The 21563-nt window shown below is 44.3% G+C and overlaps 1 protein-coding gene across 7 annotated transcripts in view; it reads left to right on the top strand.

Annotated features, from left to right (window-relative positions):
- The window catches only part of ANAPC10 (anaphase promoting complex subunit 10), a 66215-nt gene that overhangs the window by 4036 nt on the left and 40616 nt on the right, over positions 1 to 21563 (top strand). For all 7 annotated transcript variants that reach the window (XM_076067495.1, XM_032955222.2, XM_032955220.2 and 4 more), the window contains exons 2-4: positions 6445 to 6572; positions 7234 to 7324; positions 10682 to 10802. In XM_076067495.1, the coding sequence (XP_075923610.1) occupies positions 6464 to 6572; positions 7234 to 7324; positions 10682 to 10802 (321 nt within the window). In that variant the 5' untranslated portion in view covers positions 6445 to 6463. The remainder of the gene's footprint in view (positions 1 to 6444; positions 6573 to 7233; positions 7325 to 10681; positions 10803 to 21563) is intronic.

Genomic DNA, 21563 nt, shown 5'->3' with positions numbered 1-21563 from the left:
CACGACTGTGTACTGTGTGACACGACTGTGTACTGTGTGACACGACTGTGTACTGTGTAACACGACTGTGTACTGTGTGACACGACTGTGTGTACTGTGTAACACGACTGTGTACTGTGTGACACCACTGTGTACTGTGTGACACGACTGTGTACTGTGTGACACGACTGTGTGTACTGTGTGACACGACTGTGTGTACTGTGTAACACGACTGTGTGTACTGTGTGACACAACTGTGTACTGTGTGACACGACTGTGTGTACTGTGTGACACGACTGTGTACTGTGTGACACGACTGTGTACTGTGTGACACGACTGTGTGTACTGTGTGACACGACTGTGTACTGTGTAACGCGACTGTGTGTACTGTGTAACACGACTGTGTGTACTGTGTGACACGACTGTGTGTACTGTGTGACACGAGTGTGTACTGTGTAACACGACTGTGTACTGTGTAACACGACTGTGTGTACTGTGTAACACGACTGTGTGTACTGTGTGACACGACTGTGTGTACTGTGTGACACGACTGTGTACTGTGTAACACGACTGTATGTACTGTGTAACACGACTGTGTGTACTGTGTAACACGACTGTGTACTGTGTAACACGACTGTGTGTACTGTGTAACACGACTGTGTGTGCTGTGTGACACGACTGTGTGCACGGTGCAGTACTTTGAGCACGAATGTCGGTGCTGTACTGTGGCGGTGGTTGCGACCGCTAACCGGGTCGCAACCACCACGTGTCACGTTGTAGTGCGGTTCACGTGGAGTACCGTAGCGGCGTGTAAGTTAACGTGGCGGTGCACTGCAATACTTGGGCTACTTGGGCATCGTTGCCAGTGCAGTGACGACACTCTTCTGTGACACTGCGCGTTGTTTAACGCAGTGAGTGGACTGTCTACGTGAGGTGCTGTAATAGCATTTAGCTGTCAACGCCTTGTCAGTGGCCTACCCTTATTGTGGACCAATTCAGATGTTATCGGTCATCCCGTGCCCCTTATAAAGCTCAACGTTCATCCTACAAAGTCCCATCACAGGGAGAGAAACACAAATAGACATTCTGTTGGCAGTATCGAAACGGCTGTACGCTGTATGGACCTGAAAAAAAATCTATTTTCCCTCTACAAGAATACGGGGAACCCGTATGGGTTGACAGGTCTGATAGTGTAGTGTATAGTGTAGAGTATAGGAGTGTATGGTAGTGTGTAGTGTAAAGTGCATTACCTGACACAACCCCTTATCAGTGCCTATCTTATTACAGACAAATTCAGATCATATTGGTCACCCCCCGTGCACTTATAAATCTCAACGTTCATCCTACAAAGTCCCATCACAGGGAGAAGAAACGGCAGTAGGCTATATGGACCTGAAAACTCAATTTCCCTGTACAAGAATACGGGGTAAACCGTATGGGTTGGCAGCAGTGTAATAAAGTGAAGTGTATCATTGTGTGTGTGTGTGTACTGCGTATGATTGTATAATGAACTGGGAATACAATGTACAGGTAGCGTGATGAGTGTACTATAAGTATTATGCTAGATCATATTCTGTGTTATACCGCATAATACACTGCCTATTTTGTATGTTACTGTCTTTTGTGTAGTGTATGGTTTTTGTGAACTGTATTATGTCGTGTACTTTTTGTATTGTGGGTCGTGTTGTACTGTGTGTTGTGATACATGCTCGGGACGTGTATTTTAGTGGTGCGTATGAGTATAGATTACGTCAAGGCCGTAATTATAATTCAAATATGCTCAAAATGTCCCCCCCCCCCCAATATATTGCTATAAAAATAGATTTCTGTTTATATGATTGTGGTTATGGTTGTACTTTATGAATCCCTCATCTCTGCCATTGCATACAATGAAACAAGAAAAAGTAAAAAAAAATAAAAAAACAGAGCAATGTAATACAATAATACACTATTAGACATTATTGTAAAAAATAAATAAAAAGTCCCATCTCATGTGTTAGTGAATTTTTAAATATTTTAGGCAGGAAATGGCAGGAAATTAGTTTTCAAATTTAGATTTTTTTTCTCTGGGGGGGGGGGGTGGGAAGACCCCCAGACCCCCTGGAAGATTTGGTCCCCCCCAATGTTGACTATGGCTACGGCCTTAGATTACGTTATCGTGAGTGTCCCTGGCAATTGCAGCAGTTGTGCTTTTAATTCCCAAAGGTTGCATGCTCACGCACAGCTACGCAGCATTGAAAAGTCAAGGGCTAAACCGGCAAATAAACCTCATGCCATAGTTGGTGGGGGTTGGGGGGCGGGCGTCAGTCCAGAACCTCTCCAAATCATCGCTTGAATTGCGCGCAAAGATGTCTAGCTAAATATTTTCCCATTTTAATTGTGAGAGCCAGCAGGACCGACCTTCAGTTGCAGGTCAGTTTGTGGGGTCAGTTTCTCACAGCGATCAAGGTGCACGTTCACGCAGTCTGTTCATAAGCACGTTTTTTTTAGCGATACATCGTCCGCTCACAACAAGTGGACATTTTTATGGTGGCTGTGCGTATTTTTCTCGCGTGTGCAGAGAGCTCTTAACGTGTAAAGTAGGCAGTGTGGCATGTTTGCGTGTCAAATTACACACACAACCTCGCATTAAAACAAATCCTTCACGCTACTCAACTTTGCCTTTCCTTATGATGGGCTTTTTACGTTTGGGGTTTTGCTGGCTTTTTCAATATCAGCACTTCAATGTACAGTAATATTAACAATTAGATATATATGGTGTGTTAATGGTGCGTTAGCCCAATGGCCAAATTAATCGGGCATATTCCTGGAAATTGAATACAATTCTTGAATTGATTTTCTTTCTGGGAACATTTTTGTAGCTGAGCTTTTGATTTGAGGATGAAGAAACAAGCCCATGTCATTGTTTACATTTTTATTGTTGCACATCTGTATACCCTGCCAACCCCAGTATTCTTAATTAAGTGAAAGGCAACTAATTTCGAGATCGTGTATCACGTGTTCAGTTTATTTGGCCACTTGATTGTTTATGTGTTTTGTACACACTGGCACAGTGTTTACACTGATACAGTCTTAACACAAACATAATCTATTTTTGTTATCCCATTAATTGCTTATTTAGTTTAATACCAAAGGGTATTTATCGTGTGAGTTATTAACGTGGCCAAGCTATTGCCAACACGGTCCTAACGTTTCCATGCTGAGGTGTGTCACCGCGAAGGCAAGAAGATGGGAAAACGCTGATGCTCCTGTTCCACAGCCTTTTGAGGGCCGTAATGTTACATAGCAACAAGCACAGGATGTTTTTGTTCTACTGATGAGCACGGATTGAGCTGATGGTAGCCAAGAGTACAATTACAATACGTGATGCACCCACGGTATGAAAAAAAGAGACAACACGAGGAATAATGACATTAAATTGTGACTTCCATAACACCACCCACCCCCTCCCACCACCTCACAATTTTAATTACAGTGCTTCCTTTTGACCCCGTTGATGCGGTGATGAAAAAAAAATGATTTCTGCTTTCACTTACGGGATGGATACATTTGGGGACGACACTGATCTATGCAGCAGGTTCACCGGGTTGATGCGATTAGCAGCTACCGACGGGAATGTAACGCTCGGAGTCAACAAGACTGCTTGTGATGGGAATACAGGCTTGAGGTCTCGTTTTATTTTATTTGTTAGTGTTGGAAGGTGAATTACTTCTCCGCAAGGTTTGGCCTGGAGGGCCCAAGGTTAGCTCTTAAAATCTTTTTGCTCTTATTGCACCTGAGGGAGTAGAGAGGCTTTTGGAAAAGAACCCTAAACCAAATTTATACGCTGCTCCTGTCGTCGTTTATTGTTTGGGAAATTTTAAAAAAATGTTGGCACTTCAAGTTACGTTTATGCACCAGACGTGTTATTTCAAATACACATGTGTACCTACAAAAATAATGTGAATTATCCTTGTTAATTTAAGCATGCCAAATTGATTCGTTAAACGTTTTTTTTTATGTTTCTCACAATAAAATTTATATCCAGTATCCGCATACACTGTAATGTGTAATGTTAAATGCATATACAATTATTATTAAATATACAGTACAGGCAGAGACCTCGCTTAGTGCTCAAGGTGCGTTCCTGGAGAAGTGAGTGCGATGGAATCGGCACTGAAAGGGGGCATTATGCCATTGTATGTATGGGGGATGCGTACCTGAGAGCGTTATTTCTTTCGTACGAGCAATATACGAGGGTTTCATTGGGGTATCGGTAACGGCGCTATTAAATAACACAGGTTATAAACATTATTTCATTAATTAAAAATAATAAATGTGTTTTAATAACACGAGTGTTATGTACTGCGCTCACAAGTGCATTCTCCTGTACACCTCCGATTGGCACGGTCGGCCACGTACGGCGCGAAAGAAGTCCATGCATGCAAGGCAGCGGTGGGAATAGAGGTTGGAGCTGCTGCGCTCCGCAATCGGGGGTCATAGTGTGATGTCCTTGGTCAACGTTTCTGTGTTGGCGATTTTTTTATGTGGTGCCTGAGATTCTACTCTGGTCTCGTGAGTTCTCGCCCGGCTAAACGCACCGATAGCAAAACACCTCTCGTGACCACGATTCGTTGTAATCAAATTGCGGCGGAGTCGGTTCTGGTCGTCTCGGCGCACGTCGCTCCGATTGGGCTAAGCGAATCGTGGGGTCGGGTGCGTTTTGTCGGATGGTGGCTGCTGCATGTTCTCACTTGTAAGCGAGCGCTTTAGATGGTTTTTTTTATTTCGTTTTTTTGTTGTAAAGAAATGTCTGCAGAATGAAGAGCAGTATAACGGATCGGCGTTCCGCGGAGTCGCGCGAAGCGAGGTCTCCCTGTATTCCGTGAAATAATAGAACTTGTCAACTTTGGCGTTTGCATCGTCCTTGTATTTGTTCGCCCTTTTGGTGGCCTATGCTCTATAGCACCGGGGAGACAAAGCCATACATGAAACTGTCTCTGGTGTAGGCCTATCAGTTTCAAGGACAATGCATACATTTTCAAAGCATATTTGTTTGTATGTTTTACCGCAAGTATGTGTAATTAATGCACCCTTGATGTTTTGTAATAGATGTCTATTTGATGTTTGAATATCTTAACACCTGTAATTATTCCAGAAAGGGTAAAATATTTTCTTGATACTGGCAAAAAAGGGTCCCAAAGATATTATTGAAACAATTTATTATTTTAAAATTTGGCCAACAATGTTCTTACATGTACTGTATTGCAATGTCCTTTGAAGCACTACTTTAACCAGATTCACACGAGCAAAGCACTTCGAGTCTTTCCCAACTTCTTCTTTCGTATGGATTAATAGCAGCAGATTAAATATGTAATTTTAGATTTGTTATCCACTCAATTGTCTGTCAAGAAGCAGAGTGGATCTCGTCCATTCCCCCTTTAAATGAGTGAACACAGCAGTCTGTTTACAGTGTGGTTGATGGTTTGGGATTCGTGGCCACACTCGCAGGCCTACGAATCTTTGACGTGGCATTTGTGCATCGGGTGGCCGCATCCGGCCGTGCCCGGTGCTGATTCGGGAGATTGGTCGACCATTGGCTGCGTGGAATGTTGAAACCGGGAGGTCTTTCCCATCACGTCACCTATTGACAAATAGTGACTGACAATGTGAGGACACGATGAGTAATAAGTAAATTTATCGAATTGTGGCAATCTCTTCCTCGCTGCTGAGTTACTGCAGCACTGGGAAGGGAGGCATGAAAACTTGCGCCACATTTCTCTGCACAGGTGCCTTTGTGTTGAAGTGTTGCCGGGAAACATCCTCGAGTTTTAGAGGCCGCCGCAGCTACGAAACGTTCTGTTCCTTCCAAATTGGCAGAGTGCACGGACGAACTTTGTTTACCACTCGATTGCACGGGACTCTGTAACCTTGCCGCATTTCCCCCATTTCCTTGCAGGTTAATTTGACGCACATCATCTTGGATATTCCTCTAAACATACAGTATTTAGATGGATTATTTTCAATGCCACTTTGTCATTGTTATGAAAATAAAGTACAATACATGGTAGAGGAACATGCCCGCACTTGGGGATGGCCTGAGGTGGGAATAAGGTGGAGGTGTGATCGAAAAATTAGTGAACATCGAAAGAGAAGGGAAAGATCTTGAGACAGAGAGGGAGTTGGTCATGCAAATGTGCAGCGGAGAGAGTTTCAGACGTCAAGGGTATCTGAGAATAAAGAGCCACCACTGACTGTGCGGAAGTTCACAAGGGGTTTTATTTTTCAGTATGCCTTGGTGTATTAGTTTGAGAGTAGAGTGAGGTGAGAGGTGGGCTAAAGAGAAAAATAATTTAGGATCCTAATAATGATGGGGGAATTCTTGTATTTTATCCTTGGTTGAACCTGCAGCCCGGGTAGGGATCTGCCAGAATGTTATCAGTGTAATGAATGCAGAGCAATGAGATGCGTGATTTGTGGTTTCAGGATTTAAGCAAACGGCACGATGAACAGCAAAACCCCAGCAGGTGAAGACCCCAAGAAGTTGGAGAGGACGGGGCGAGTGCGGGAGATTGGCTCCCAGGCTGTGTGGTCGCTCTCCTCCTGCAAGCCTGGTGAGACTTCGACAGATGGGTCTTGTCATTAACAATTCCGTGGGCCTGTGCGCTTCCATCATTCGACTGCTGCTGCTTATAGGATGAGCAGCGCCGCATTTAACAAAAATAGGACTGATTGAAAGATACGGGGACCCCCTCTCCAATTCTGCTTGGGCCACTCGCATATTCTGTGGATGATGCACTGCCAACTTAACCACTTTAACAATCAGACTTTATATTTTAAAAATTATATTAATATTCTTGGGCTGTTACTATACAGGGCATGGGAGATACTTGATAACGTTGATGTTTGTTTAATAATTTTCCACGCTATATTTTTGTTGTTGTGACACACTGGGTTGTCCGGTTACCTTGATCTCTACAGATTCAATAGCTCGGAGAACCTGGTGGGCAGGGGCAATGATAGGGGAAGCGTAGGAGGGAAGGTACAGCCACAGGCAAAAAGTGCCATAGCTGGCATCCCTGTAACGTGCATGCAGCGAGTCTCGTTTCTGTGTCTTGCAATAGCCTTTTGGTTGGACACAAAGTCATTCCGTCGCTACTCCAAGACCGTTAACTTGCCCTATGTGCACGTTTTCTGTTCATTGTAGTATACAACTCTCAAGTTCTTGTTCTTAATGTGACATTACCTGCTCACCTACTCCATTGTGACCACCAGGATTTGGCGTGGATCAACTGAGGGATGACAACCTGGAGACGTACTGGCAGTCGGATGGCTCCCAGCCGCACCTGGTCAACATCCAGTTCAGGTGTGAGCCTGTGGTCAACCGAAGCTCACCTTGCCCTCCACTTCTGCCCATGTTGGTGTAGTCAAGGGGCAAGATGCATGTCCAGATATTTTCTGCACGTTGTTAAACACAGCATCCAAATATTTATTTATCTTGCAGAAAACAGATGAGCTATGAAGCTCTTTTTCACAGATGTCCGGTAATACAACTATGACCATATCACCCGGATTATGCCCAATCTTGGAAGCTACGCAAGGTTAAGCCTTGACATCATTGGAAGGCGGAACACTACAACACAGATGTTAAAGGCTATAGCCTGCGGAGCAGTGTTTTGAACAGCAGAGGGCAGCGCATAAAAAAAACATTGTGCTTTACTGCTATGCTTGCAAAGTTATGCACACCATTTTTTACCACCGTAGAATGACCAGGATGGTGAAGTATGGTCAAGTTTACCCCCTTGACCCGCACAGCATTGCATTTTCATCCAGTAGCGAACTGACAGAAGTACGTGTCCTTAAATCTGGTCTTGTCACCAGAATACAGTGTAGTGCGCCTCTGCGTCCCTGTGCCACAGCAACATTTTGCACAGTCTATTGCACAGTCACATTACTTTGGCATTTGAACAGAGGTGGCTTGCTAAATGATCGAAATTTTACAGATGAGAGTACAGGAATGTCTTTCATGTGGCACTCGCTGCGGCAGGTGGAGGGGCCCCTTTTCGAGGGGCGTTTAAGCTTTTCTTCAGTGCCTTTCACGCTTGGCAGTCTTGTGGATTTGCCTGGAGTGGCATAGTTTTGCCAGAAATGCTAATAACTGCCAATAACATTTCATAAATGGTTTCCGTATGGGTGGTATGGGGACTGTTTTGGTCCAATTTTACCATAGGACGTACCGGTACTAGCGGCCTGCCGAAATTGCGTCTTGGACACAGATTGTCGTGAAATTTCCGAAATGGCTTTGGGAGCCGTGGAAATATTTGAATGTGTTTGATTGGCAGCATGTTTGCGTAATGATTGGTGATTTGGATCGAGGATAATTACATCAAAAATTTGATCAGAATTGAAGTGTTTTTGCCAAAAAATGCGAATATCGTAAAGAAATTTTGTATGTACATAAAAATCTAAGCCAAGGAAAGCATACTGTACTCGCTCTGGAAAACTTGTAGTTAAAAAAAAAAACATCTAATGTGGACTCCGCATGAATGAATGTGTCATATCAATCCTGGTAATGCATGATAATACATTGCATATTCTGGCAAAACTCTGTGTCCGTCATTGGTGTTTTTGACCATGCCTCACGCTGGTCAATGATTGTTGGGGCCAAGGGGGGGGGGGCTCGAGTCAAATCAGATAACAACACTTGCTGATCTCGTCAAGGTACCTTGCTGATCTCGTCAAGGAGCATAACCCATCTCGTGAACTCCGGTCATCCTCGCAGCGGCGTCTTTTGGCTGGCCACGAATAAATACGGTGGTCACCACATTGCGCGTTTTCAAATGCGCTTCTTCACCGTCTGGAACGCTCCTCCTTTCGAATTCGGAAGCCACTTGAGCAATGCGCTATTATATCGAGATTTAAAACTCGTTTAATTTAGAATTGCTTCTTGTGTTGAGTGTGTTGTCCTTCCACCCCCCCCCTCCGCACCTCCGATTAGCGTGGTTGGTTACGTACGGTACGGTACGAAAGAAGTTCAACATACATACATACGTGCGTTAGCCGTGGCAAGGCTTCGAATTCGGGTCTCCTCTGGGGTTACCCTTTCGCGAAAAGCATTTGTAGTTTGAATGAGTGAATTTATATATATAATGACACGATGTCTATGTGTTATATCACAGCTTGTGATATGCTTTGTTATCTCCATATATATAAAAGGCAAAGTTGTGATTGTGTCTGTTTCAAAATGTTTAGCGTACTTCCCGACATGCAACATACTTGAAATTTGCCATGTGGGTACTTTCTAGACTGTACACCATGCGAAAATTATGAAAATACACTTTTTTTTGGAGGGGGGGGGGGGGATCAGCTCAATAATGCATATAATTTTTTTGCATGGCAAATGAGCTGTGACGTCAAATCTGTCACGTGACCCGCGCATGTGGAAGCGTAACGCATTGTAGTGTAGCGGTTAGCGCGCCGTGCAACGAACCCGGCGACCCGAGTTCGATTCCTGCTCAAGGCCACCACTGGTGACGATTATTTTAACCGGTCTTGGGCCTCCCCTAGGTCGACTCAGCCTCAAACGAGTAACTGCTGTGGTGTGTGAACATCGCCACTGGGGAGACAAAGGTGGCCGGCCGTGGTGCTGGCCTCCCACCACCTCGTGTGCCGTGCCGGGCTTCATAGGTGCTCGCTAACAGCACTTGCCCCCTACAGGCTAAACGGGGGATCTTTGTCTTTATCCTGTGTGGGGGGGCGGGCAGCGGTAGTGTAGCGATTCGCGCGCTGCGCTATGAACCCGGCGACCCGAGTTCGATTCCCGCTCACGGCCACCACCACCACCGGTGACGATTATTTGGACCGGTCCTGGGCCTCCCCTAGGTCGACTCAGCCTCAAACGATTAACTGGTGTGGTGTGTGAACATCGCCACTTGGAGGACAAAGGCGGCCGGGCGTGGTGAATCCAAGTCCCGGGCGAAGCCGGGTAGTGCAGCTAGTCATTCATAAAATGCGGTAAAATGTAATTGTAATTTTTTTTAAAGAGAAAAATATATTCAATCATGAGCTTCTGCAAACTGATAAGTATTCCACATGTTGGATTTATAGAACTAAGAAATTGTATGAATCGGTGGTTTTGTGGTATTTTAGTTGGCTGTGGGGGTAGTCATGGATATTTTCTGCATGCTTGTGGTTTTAGATTACCAATTGCCGAAGATAATGGATTGAAAGATGTCTAAATTCCTTAATCTGGTCGGGGTTACATCGAAGTCAAAATAAAACTGGGAAGTTAATATTGTACATTAACATACATGCAACATTGAAAACGGTTTGACTTCATTAAGAGTTTCAGACCAAAAATGTGAATAATGAGCCCTTTTTAATTCCCTGCTATATATATTTTTGTGTGTGTAACTCAACCTTGTTTTCACGCGGGGGGGGGGGAGGGGGGGTGGTGGTGCTCGGAGTCACCAGACGGGTCAAGCCTACCACTCAGGATATTAGCTTCATGCGGAAATTTCAGCAGGAAATTGCTTACGAGAAAATCACGACAACCGGGTTGTGGGTCGACTTCTTGCTCTCACTCTGACGATGACGTGAGTGTATTTAACGTTCTCCACGAGGTCATTTTCACGCCTTGCCGGGGCCACCGTGAAGCGCGTGGTTGTGCAGCGACCTTTTTTGTTTGTTTGGTTTTTGTTGTGTTTCGTTTGGCCTCCTCCAGGAGGAAAACGACAGTGAAGATGGTGTGCATATACGCGGACTACAAGGCTGACGAGAGCTACACGCCCAGCCGCATATCCATCCGCGTCGGCAATAACTTCCATGACCTCCAGGATGTACAGGTAGGAGTCCACACCGGCTTTTGGTTCACTCGCCTCACTTTTAAGTCCACCCAAACACTGTCACTGAAGTTGTGAATGATAGGGATGTGACCGATACACACACACACTCACACACCTCTTAAATCATCCAACCACAGTCACTGAAGTTGTGAATAATAGAGATGTGACCGATACACACACACACACTCACACACCTCTTAAATCATCCAGCCACTGTCGCTGAAGTTGTGAATAATAGGGATGTGACCGATACACACACACACACACCTCTTAAATCATCCAGCCACTGTCACTGTATTGTGAATAATAGGGATGTGACCGATACACACACACACTCACACACCTCTTAAATCATCCAACCACTGTCGCTGAAGTTGTGAATAATAGGGGTGTGACCGATACACACACACACACACACCTCTTAAATCATCCAGCCACTGTCACTGTATTGTGAATAATAGGGATGTAACCGATACACACACACACACCTCTTAAATCATCCAACCACTGTCACTGAAATTGTGAATAATATGGATGTGACCGATACACACACACACCTCTTAAATCATCCAGCCACTGTCACTGTATTGTGAATAATAGGGATGTAACCGATTCTTATTTTCAGCGATTAAAAGCCATTATCAGGCTCGGAATGCATGCGTCGAATCGTGCATGCAGGAGTTGTTTACTTCTGATCCAGAATATGTTGTGCGCTGCCTCTGAACAAGTCTTTCAGGATGTGCCCGATCTTGTCAGACAGCGGAAGCTCAGCAAGCTTAATCCCGGATAGGATATGGATAGGCGGCTGCCATGCATAACAGGTTGTTGTAGGCTACTGCGGGGCTACGTTGTCAGCAGAGGGCACTTGCGATGCTATGCTCCAAAGTCTTTGCTCTCCGCCTTCATAAATCTGCACTGATGAGCACGGCAAGGTAGGGGAGGCCCTCATCGGGCTGCAGATTGTTGTGTGTTATGCAGTGGGCTAAGGATCCAAGATGTGCTACACAATGGACGTTTGAGAATCCATTTGAGAAGCAATAGTCGACCCTCAATCCTTGACAATTTGTTGAATCGGAGTGAAGTAGCGTGTGCATTGTACGGTGATTACAGGGAGTGTGCCAACGATGTGTTATGGAATTAGTTGCAAGAGGGGGGGCCTTTATTTGTTTTTAAAGACAATGGCACTTTAGTGGTGAGCGCACAGTGCTTACAAAGTTGAATGCTAAATTATAAGAAAGGCGGGTAACTGCAATGTAATGATGGTGTGAAATATTCAGCTTATTTTCACCAGCGCTCTATATGTATATTCATTGTGGTACAGATCTACTTACAAGCGGTCTTGTAAAATGGGTGTAAATGTTCATGGTCCACTCCGTGCTTACCACCACTATTCACCAGAGTTGTTTCATAGTTGTTTCTTTCAAGCACGGATTACGCTGTAGTTCAATGGAGTTGGCAGGTTGATGTAAACCCTCATTATGGAGGCACCAATGAATTGCCTTCCCATATGTGAAAGCCTACTCCAGTTTCCTCGCATCTATTCACCTCCCTTTAACATTTGGGCGAGACGTATGAGAGAAGAGGCAGCTCGTTTTGTTGACCGTGCATCTTGCCGTGGTATCGGCTGGTGAGAGGTTTTTTTCCCGACAGTGCATTGACTTCACGACATAGATAATTCACATTCATCGCACGGGTGTTTTTTTGTTAAACACGCTAAAAAGTGATGCACAAGGTCAAGACGTGCGAAGTGCTAGGAATAACAATGCCGCCCAGTTAGACACTTTAATGTGCTTAATTTTGCTTGGCAGCCTAGCCAGTAGTGTGACAGGCCAACTTAAAAAAAAAAACTGGCCAATTGCATGCGGTGTCTTTGTGTCAGAATCTTCCATTTCCATGATGACGATTGCAATTTGCTCACCGACATTTGGGTTAGCATACATATTTCGATGTCTCTGTGCGGTCTGGCACCATTAAGTCGAGCGCTACGTTTTTTTTTCCTTTGAGAGAGAGAGAGAGACCTTACCGGATTTATTGAACACGTTAGTTCAGTGCGTGATGGCGCTGCTAAACACGGTGCAGCTTATTTACAAAAATGTCCCCATGAGCTTTTCAGACAGGTGAAGCGATGGTGTGCGAGTAAATTGGCCGTAAGCCAGGGCAACAGTCTCGCAGGAGGCTAGACTTGTATGGGAGGGCCCCCCCGTGGGATTTAGAGTCCACAGGAAGACGGGACAGAAGGCTAGACTCCCTGAGGGCCCAGCGTTTTTTTTAATGCGTTGCTTTTCCAGTCAGGCGAGGCAGGTGAGGACATTCTGACAGCCGTGACATTGTTGGGAGAGGAAAAAAAAACATTTTGGGGCATAGCATTAACAGCTGAAACTAGGTGTGTGTTTGTTGAAGCCCTTCTGGGGGTAATATTCCACAGTGGTGGGGGGGGGTGGGGAAAATAAGAAATTACACAATTTGTTAACTGTGTTTTTTTCTTTCTGGGAAAAATAATAAATGAATAGCTTTCGTTTATTTTTACTGAATTGGTTCTAAATAAAGTTCATTGTTTGGAGTGTTGAAGTGATGAAGACTTACTGTTGTGAAAGTACATTTTTTTTGTAGCTTGTAGGATGTCTCCTTAATGCGTCATTCTCCAAAGACGGGTCAAGAAAATAATAATTCGAGTGAATACCACACTGCTTTTATTTCCATTGAACAGTTAAAACAAAAGTTTCCAATAGCAACAAGAGCTTGAAGAACATTATACATATAAAGGAAAAGAAACATTGAAAAAGGTTGAGAGGAAGTTGGAGTGTAATTGAGCTAATCAGTGATGCTGAGTGGGGAGGCGAGTAAATGTGATGATAATGTCAAAGGAGTGAACGTCTCGGTCTGTTTTCTTTATGATGCCATGCTCTCTAATGGTTACCTGGCCCAAGATCAGGTTTCAAACTTTCAGACGGCAAACCTTCAATTAGCGAGGCCAGCCCATGACATCATCGCCAAGCCAGCCACTATGGAATACTTTAATTGATTTGCATTCCATGACTGATTAAGTGCAACCCCATTTCCACTCGGCTATTAGCATTTTTTGTCAAAGAATATTTTTAATTTTCAAAACGTCTGTACTTCGTCATGCATTAAATCAATTATTTAAACAGTCCTTTATTTCAGGGTAGGTGAGAGTCCGTAGAGTTCAGAGGTGAGTAGCCAATGAGGTTACCACCGCAACTCTGTCCAGATTTCATTAGCTGTGTACCTAAAATTAAAACTACGAACTAGTTTTTTTATTTTTACCGGGTTAAGGCCCACTGAGCTACATTGCTCTTTTTAATAAGCGACATGACCACAAATAATAGCTCAACGAGAAGTGGCTTATCACGTGGAAATGTACAGCAGCCATAGTTTAAACACATGTTTCTAAATGTGGAGGAAATAATCAGACCACCCTGAGAAAAATCCACGTGACCACGGGGAGAATGGGCACACTCCACAATATACAGGCGTCGGGGTCAGGATGGAACCCACGACCAGTTTACCAGGTGAGGTAGTTAACATCTCACCACTGCAGCACCCTAGCAGATCCTGGTGTGTACAGCAGTTTTTTTCCAACCAGATATTGTTAACTCTGCTTCCAGGATGCATTGGCCTGTAATTCAGAACTTGAGCGGCAATGGTTGTTGGATTGCATAGTTGGAAAACTCTCAAATCCGCTGGGCTGCAAAATGTTCAGATGGCAGCACATCAAGTGGGTTTGTGAACGCGTCTGTGCAGATTTATAGCCCCCTTATCATATATAGATTTATATCGTGCCTTATTCTCAAGCTGCTTTACAGCGATTCTTAGCTGCTTTACAGCGTATTTTTAGCTCTTTCGGTAAAGTCACGTTGAAGGGAAACAATAAAAGAATAAAATATATATAAAACAATAAAAATTCTCACAACGTTTCGATCATAACACAAACGGTCGCTTTAAATCAAAATTTGCTTTACAGCGATTATGAAATTTTACATTAGATGACAGTGGCTTGGGATGAAGAGAGGGATTATAATTAAAAGTGGTGGTGTAGTTGCATGGTTTTTCTCCGAATACTTCCCACATGCAAAAAAACTTGCCAATAGACATGGAAAAACATGGCAATCCTGGATTAAGGTCACCCCACGCCATATCGGTAATAGGGATTGTTTGACCATACTTCAAAAATGCTGGTTTGGTGAAGGTGGTAACCTGAACCGGTCCAGATATCACTCACCACTGGTGTTAGTCATGACCAGGAAGCAAACTCATGTCGGTGGGTCAGGTCGCTGGGTTCATAGTGCAAAATGCGAACCACTACGCTGTTGCTTCCCATTGAAAATATTCTCCTGAAAAATGATTGACCCACAGTGATACTTTAGTGTTTAAATAAATGACATTCTATTTTTATGATAACAAATTACATTCAATTGTACCTAATTGTGTTGATGGACGATCTGCCCATCTACTGCGTCTCTCAGAGGCGACGCATTCCTACTGATTTCCATTATTGAAATCTGCAAGCTGAGAGCGAGGATTCAGAATTATTTTATTTTTGCTGAGAGCGAAGTTCTCAAAGGGCTCGGTTTTTCTCCGTAGGGGTGTTAATTTGGTTTGGGCTGCTCACTCGCGAATGACCAAACGAGACGGAGCCCTCAAATTCCCTCCACAAGAAGCAGCCTTTGCCTGCCCGGTATATTCACGGCGAGTGCCAAAATATTCACAGTGAGTCACATTTCTCCCACAGGAAAGGAAAATATATCAACTTTCCCGGTAAAATTCCTTCTCCAAAATACCTCGCCGTTTGTGATAAAACTGTGGTCATGGGAGTGCCACTCGGCATCGTGATCACTTTGGATCGCGTTCAAGCCCAAGGCTGTCTCTCTTAAATAGAACGTTGCCTCTCTGTTTCTCTTCATTCATTTACAATGTGTTTTGTTGCGGTGTTCCTGAGACAACAGAGCATGTCTATTATGCACTTAAAATAAGAAAAACAACTTTCGTCATCCAGAATGCTCAAATGATCCTCCTGGCGGTACTCCGGGGTACCAAATAATACTAAATGGCCTAGGCAATTAAATATTTTATTTCTGGGACACTATTTTTTCCAGGGGTTTTACTTAACTCCGCGACTGGGGTACCAATCCATCCGAAATCAGTGCCACACTCCGCGATGTCGAAACGCAGCGAGGACGATTGTGCCGAAACCCTGAACGCTCGTACGCACCGTGGTGGTGCATTGTTGTGTACAGCTCGTCGATATGAGTCGATTGCCGCATCGCCGACCATCAACACACTAAAAATGATTGCATCACGGACATTGTGTGAGAGCCGGGGTACAGCCGTAATGTTCATATTAAAACATAACACTCCTGTAAATCCATGTGAAATGTGCAGTTACCGCTGCCCGGCCACGGCTAATCCGATATCTGAAAGGGTCTTGCCCCCCCCGCACACCCTCCTATCCCGCTTTAAAAAACCCCCACTGACCGGCGTGATAAAGCATGGTTAAACAACCCCGATGACATGCACGGCATGGGGGAGCCTTCATTCAACAGTGTATTGATTAGGCTCTGTATTTATGATTTATTATAGACGTCCTTCTCGATGACATATCACTGGGACCCAACGCGCCCGTGTGTTTGTATCTTCAGTGTGCAAACAAAGAGTTTCGAGTTAGCTGTGCGCAAGTTGTCTATCCTCACGCAAATGGGGAACATGCGTTGGTTGATATTAACGGCAGCACCCATGTAATGGCCTTTACACGACGGTACAATATTGTTTTTTTTATAGATATCTCGATGCAACAACAACGACGATGACGACGCTCAAGGTGTTATACAAAAGTGAGACGCGTGCTTCGGGGAGAAAATAAATATACAAGGGATTATACGTCTTGGTTTTAGAGACGAGACGGACAGTCACAGGCAAGGATTCTAAGAAGGCCTGGACTGGAACAGGGATCGGCGAGTTGGGGGGGTGGTGACTTTTAGACTGTGTGGCCAGGACAGGGGAGCAGGAGAAACCTTCCGCCGAGTGAATTTGACTGCGGTCTTAGACGGAAGAAAAAAAAAACCGTCTTTGTCGCCAGAATGCGTGAAGGGCGGGTAGAGTGAGATGAGAGGGGAGAAGGGGATGGGGGAGAAAGTCCCATGGAGGATGTTGAAGGTGGTGAGGGTGATCTTTTCCTTGCGGGTTCCCCTTCGGGTGTTATGAGTCATGGCGCTCTCAGCGAGTGCTCACGACTGGGGGAATGCTTGGTCAGCAAAGTTGTGGGTGGCCTTGTCCCATCACATTTCGTTACACATTCTCCGTGAATGAGGTTCTCATTGTTTAGGGACGCTTGGAATTTCTGGGATAGCTGAGCACAGTAGCCACAGTCATGCTACTGGAGCTCGTCTTTGACAGCACTAGACCTTTTGAAAGAGGAACACGCCATTCACAATAGTCACTGTGGATGCAAACGATGAATCGCATCACACTGTTCAGATATATTCTTGGTCTGACGATACATGCCCTGAAAGGCACATGTAAAAATAACTGTATTTAACATTCACACTTGTATATACCACTGTAGTTGAGTGCTGGTCGTATGACAATTCATCGGAAATAGCAAATGTGAATTGGTAAATCCCACTAAGCCACACACTTATCAACTGCACTGTCACCTGATGTATGCTGCTGGTGCTGCTCAGTGCAAATCCTATGAATGTTCATCCCCTCTAATTGGAACGCACTGCCCTCGAGGAGCAGAGCATCTCATCAGCCCGTCATTCACACCGCACTATGGAAATCCTCTTCTCCACAACGGATAAACCCGGATAGTAGGATGAGTATGGCATGCATGTCCTATTCTCCATGAACATTTACAGATAATGGGATGAATGTTGATGCTTCCAAAATACTTTTGTGTGGATAAACTTGTTTACAACAGAACGCATATTCGAAGGGATCCCTTTTTGCCATGGAAATCGCAGTAAATTTGGTGATCATGCCATGCACTCTCCTTATCCTCCGAATTAGCTACTGTTTGAGATGTGTTTCGTATGATGCGAAAGAAGTTGTACATACATTATATTTGTCTGTGAACAATTAGCAGATTTAGCGCCCTGTGGCGAACCACCCCTATGTGTGCACCTCTCACAGGTAGAGTAAAACAGAAAACATGACTAATCTTGCCAGGACTCGTGTGATTCACAAAAAAAGAATGGATGATTGCAGTTTTTACAGTTCAGTTGGGGTCTGCAGCTAATCGGAAGGACAGGCACTAGGGTTGCGGATAACAGGAGTTTAACAGCACCAACGTCATAGCAGGACCGGTGAGAAGTAACACGACTGCAGTGGTGATGATTGCCCATGAGCATTTGCTGCACGTCTGGTTGCAGATGTACGCTGTCAGGAGTTGATCGTAGTTGGCCACAATTTAATTGCAGTTCTCTTTAACCACACAAATGTTTGCATTTTTTTTCCATTGCGTTGCCCCGCCACCACCCTCCTGCCACTACCACTTGGGCATTGGATAATAATAATAATATGGCTCGCACGCTGGCGATTGCCGGGTTGTTGTTGGGCATCCTCTGCAAGTGCGCATCGTGGAGTTCTGCTTAGTTTTGCCGTTGCTCAGAGCTACTGCAATGGCAAGCCGAGGCAAGAAATTGCAAACCGTTGAAAGTATCTGTTCAGTTTTTATCCCCATTTATTATTGCTGGCCTCGTAGAGCATTTGAAACACAGAGATGTCTTTTTTTTTTCCCCCACACGTACAGTTAAGCGTAATGTATAATTCCCGCATAGATTAATGCCATCTACTATCCCAAGCATCCTATTGAATACTTTGACATGTATCGCTGTGTATATCTTGCCGTTTGGTAATGTTTATAATTTTTACTGTTTATAAACATTTGGAAAGCCATAGCTAAGAGTGCTATCATGATCAAGATATTAATCATTACCACGTGATAATGGCCAACATTTATAGCATTTAAAAATTGTATTTTCATGTTTATTATTTCTGAGTAATGCCAGTTACTTTTTCTAAGCAAGCTGTTTATTTTCCCTAGGAGGCTGCTTGCCTGGTTTGTGCTGACAATCTTTAAGCACTGAGGTGCATATTTTCGAATATTTTTTTTCTCGTCCGACTTACCAAACATTACTGGGTCTCCATCAGCTTCCGGTTGAGCTTCGTGCATATTTTCAATGACCGTGTTGAATTCACAACGTGCTGAGCTATCTGCAGCTGCCTCACTATTTGACTTGAGAAATTTGCGGCCTTGCGAAGCTGAGTTACAAAAAAAATGGGAATGAATACACTCAGGGCTGAAGGATGGAAAATAAACCCCATGGAATTCAAAAGACCAATAACAAAACTCAACACTCAGTCCCTGAAAAACTGACTCGTATGGAATTTTTTCTACGCGACATCTTTTTGAGCTATCGTTAGGTGCCTTGAATTAGATTTCCTATTCGAGTATACCTGTATATTTTGAATAAATCTGGGCATTTTTTTGTTATTTCGAGTCTGGAATCATGCGCAATTCCATTCTTGGATTCGAATACGATTCCTAAAGTTGATCAGAAGAGCGGACTTGGCGGGGGCGATCGGGCTGCACCGTGATGGGCGTGGGGTTCCGGCAAGAAGCAGGTCCTGGCTGGCCCAGTGGAATCACGATTGAAACGTGTGGCCAATACCCATGCAATACAATTTCAGTGGGGATTCTGGTCGATACTGGCCACAGCCGGTTTCAACATCAATACCAGTCGGCCAGAATCGCCAGTGTCGCTCACTGACCCTTATTACATCGGCGTCGGACATATGTTGCAGCGGCGATGCATGAAACTGGTCTCGTCACACTCTATTTCCTGTGTGGCTTCGGCAATACAACGGGCCCAACAGGGGCTCAATGATGACTCGCGTGCTCCCTGAGACCGGTGTTTGGACAACAAGAAGTATCGCAGCTACCAGTTGGTTTACTGGGTCCACTGAGACTAGCACTCGGATCAGTGGATCCACTAGGATCATCACCAAGACCCCCCCCAGTAACTATCACACTAGTGGGGCCACTACTGTGGCTACCACAACTACCAATGGAACGACCAGAACTGCAAGGATGCTTATGTATGTGTACATGTTCATAAATTATTCGTAACCATGCGTGTGTACACATACAGATGCTCAACCTCGTAGGCATATCTTAACACCGGATAGCCCAGAGAAGAATTAGGATTTCTGCAGGGATCGTCAAAGTTGGAATGGTATGAATTGAGTATGGTCCCAATAGGAATCGCTCACATCTAATGTCAAATAATGTCTTAAGTCAATTTCTGGAGTATAATTTACAGCTGAAGGAGAAATAAGTCTTCTGCGAATCAAAGGGACTGAAAAATAAATGGATAAATTATGATTTACTTCTCTTAAAACCTGGGCCGCCTTCCATATTTCACCCCAGAGATCCCATAATTGGGGTTCTTTTAATGGTGACGTATTCCGAGCGGTTTTGACTGGTTTTGACAGGATCGTCACTGAAGCTGCCAGAATACTTACATAAACCAGATACTGTGCTGCGTCCGCTGGCAGCTGCTAATGAGCGTACAAACACATCTCAAACAGTAGTGAAGTCTTTCCGTGCTTCTGTGTGACGCATATACATTTTTATGGGTTTTTTACTACATTTTCCTCAATTGATGCCAAGTAATGAGTGGTAGCTAAGGAATGGTAGTGCATCTTGGGGTACAAACTCCATTATGGTGACATTAATTAAAAATCTAGGGTTATAGCAATGCATACATTAATGGATGACTATCATTTTTCAAGGATCTCAACACGTGTATCGAACGGTCATGATGACAACGATGGCAATACTGTGGTTGATAACCACGATGATGGTTCTGAAGCTGATATTGATTTGTCTTTGATATAGCATCGTCCTATGCGCCAGCGCATCTTGGAGCACTTGAGCTCTCATCTCAGTGGCAGCTGTCCCTGTGGGCGCAAGGTTACCCAGCATCTGCCCTAAAAATAGGCATTCGTCTGCCAGTAGAGTTGCGATAATTGCTACAGAAAAATCCGAGCTGAGTAATTTGCGGGAATGTTTATAATTTGGCGCATTTGGCCTCTGAAGCCAGCACACAATGGCCTTCTCTTGAGAAGGATGTCTGGGGATCATTAAAGTTCACCGTGAGTGAAGCAGTTCGGTGTGTATGATGGTTATATAACCACAGTAGTAATCAGGGTGGCCGCTGGATTCTAACCCTAACCTCCGCAACAAGTGGCCAACGCGCTGCCGCTGCCGCCCATTGATGACAACGCTGCTGCGGATGATGCTCCTCCTCCTGCTGCTGCTGTTGCTGTTGCTGCTTCTGATGACATTTTTGGTATTGATAATGATGACGATGATAACAATCCTGCCGCTGCTGCTTTTGATGATGGTAGGAATAATTGCAGTCTCCTATATTTATTCTTTGGGCACCGCAGTTTTTTTCCCCAATGGCAAAATGATCGTTTCAGAAATTGACCAAACATCCCAATGCAGAACCCGACTGAAAAAAAAACCGTTTTAAGACTCATTGAGGTTTCCTGATTAAAGGGTATAATTTTTATGCATGTTACAAAGCTATCACTTCATTTTCATAGTTTGCAAAACCGATTTAGTCTGTGCATCAATGGAGGAATAGCAAACCTTTACTAACCCTCTCCCGAAGCTCTCTCGTCGCAGCTGGGAAACCTCCACATTGGCATTTAGCTCCTGAACATATTTATGCT

The sequence above is a fragment of the Petromyzon marinus genome, chromosome 16, assembly GCF_048934315.1.
Source record: "Petromyzon marinus isolate PM22_M1 ecotype Great Lakes invasive population chromosome 16, UKy_Petmar_22M1.pri1.0, whole genome shotgun sequence".
Lineage (NCBI taxonomy): Eukaryota > Metazoa > Chordata > Hyperoartia > Petromyzontiformes > Petromyzontidae > Petromyzon > Petromyzon marinus.
Note: the sequence above shows the minus strand (reverse complement) of the source record. Positions and strands in the feature narration are given on the sequence as shown.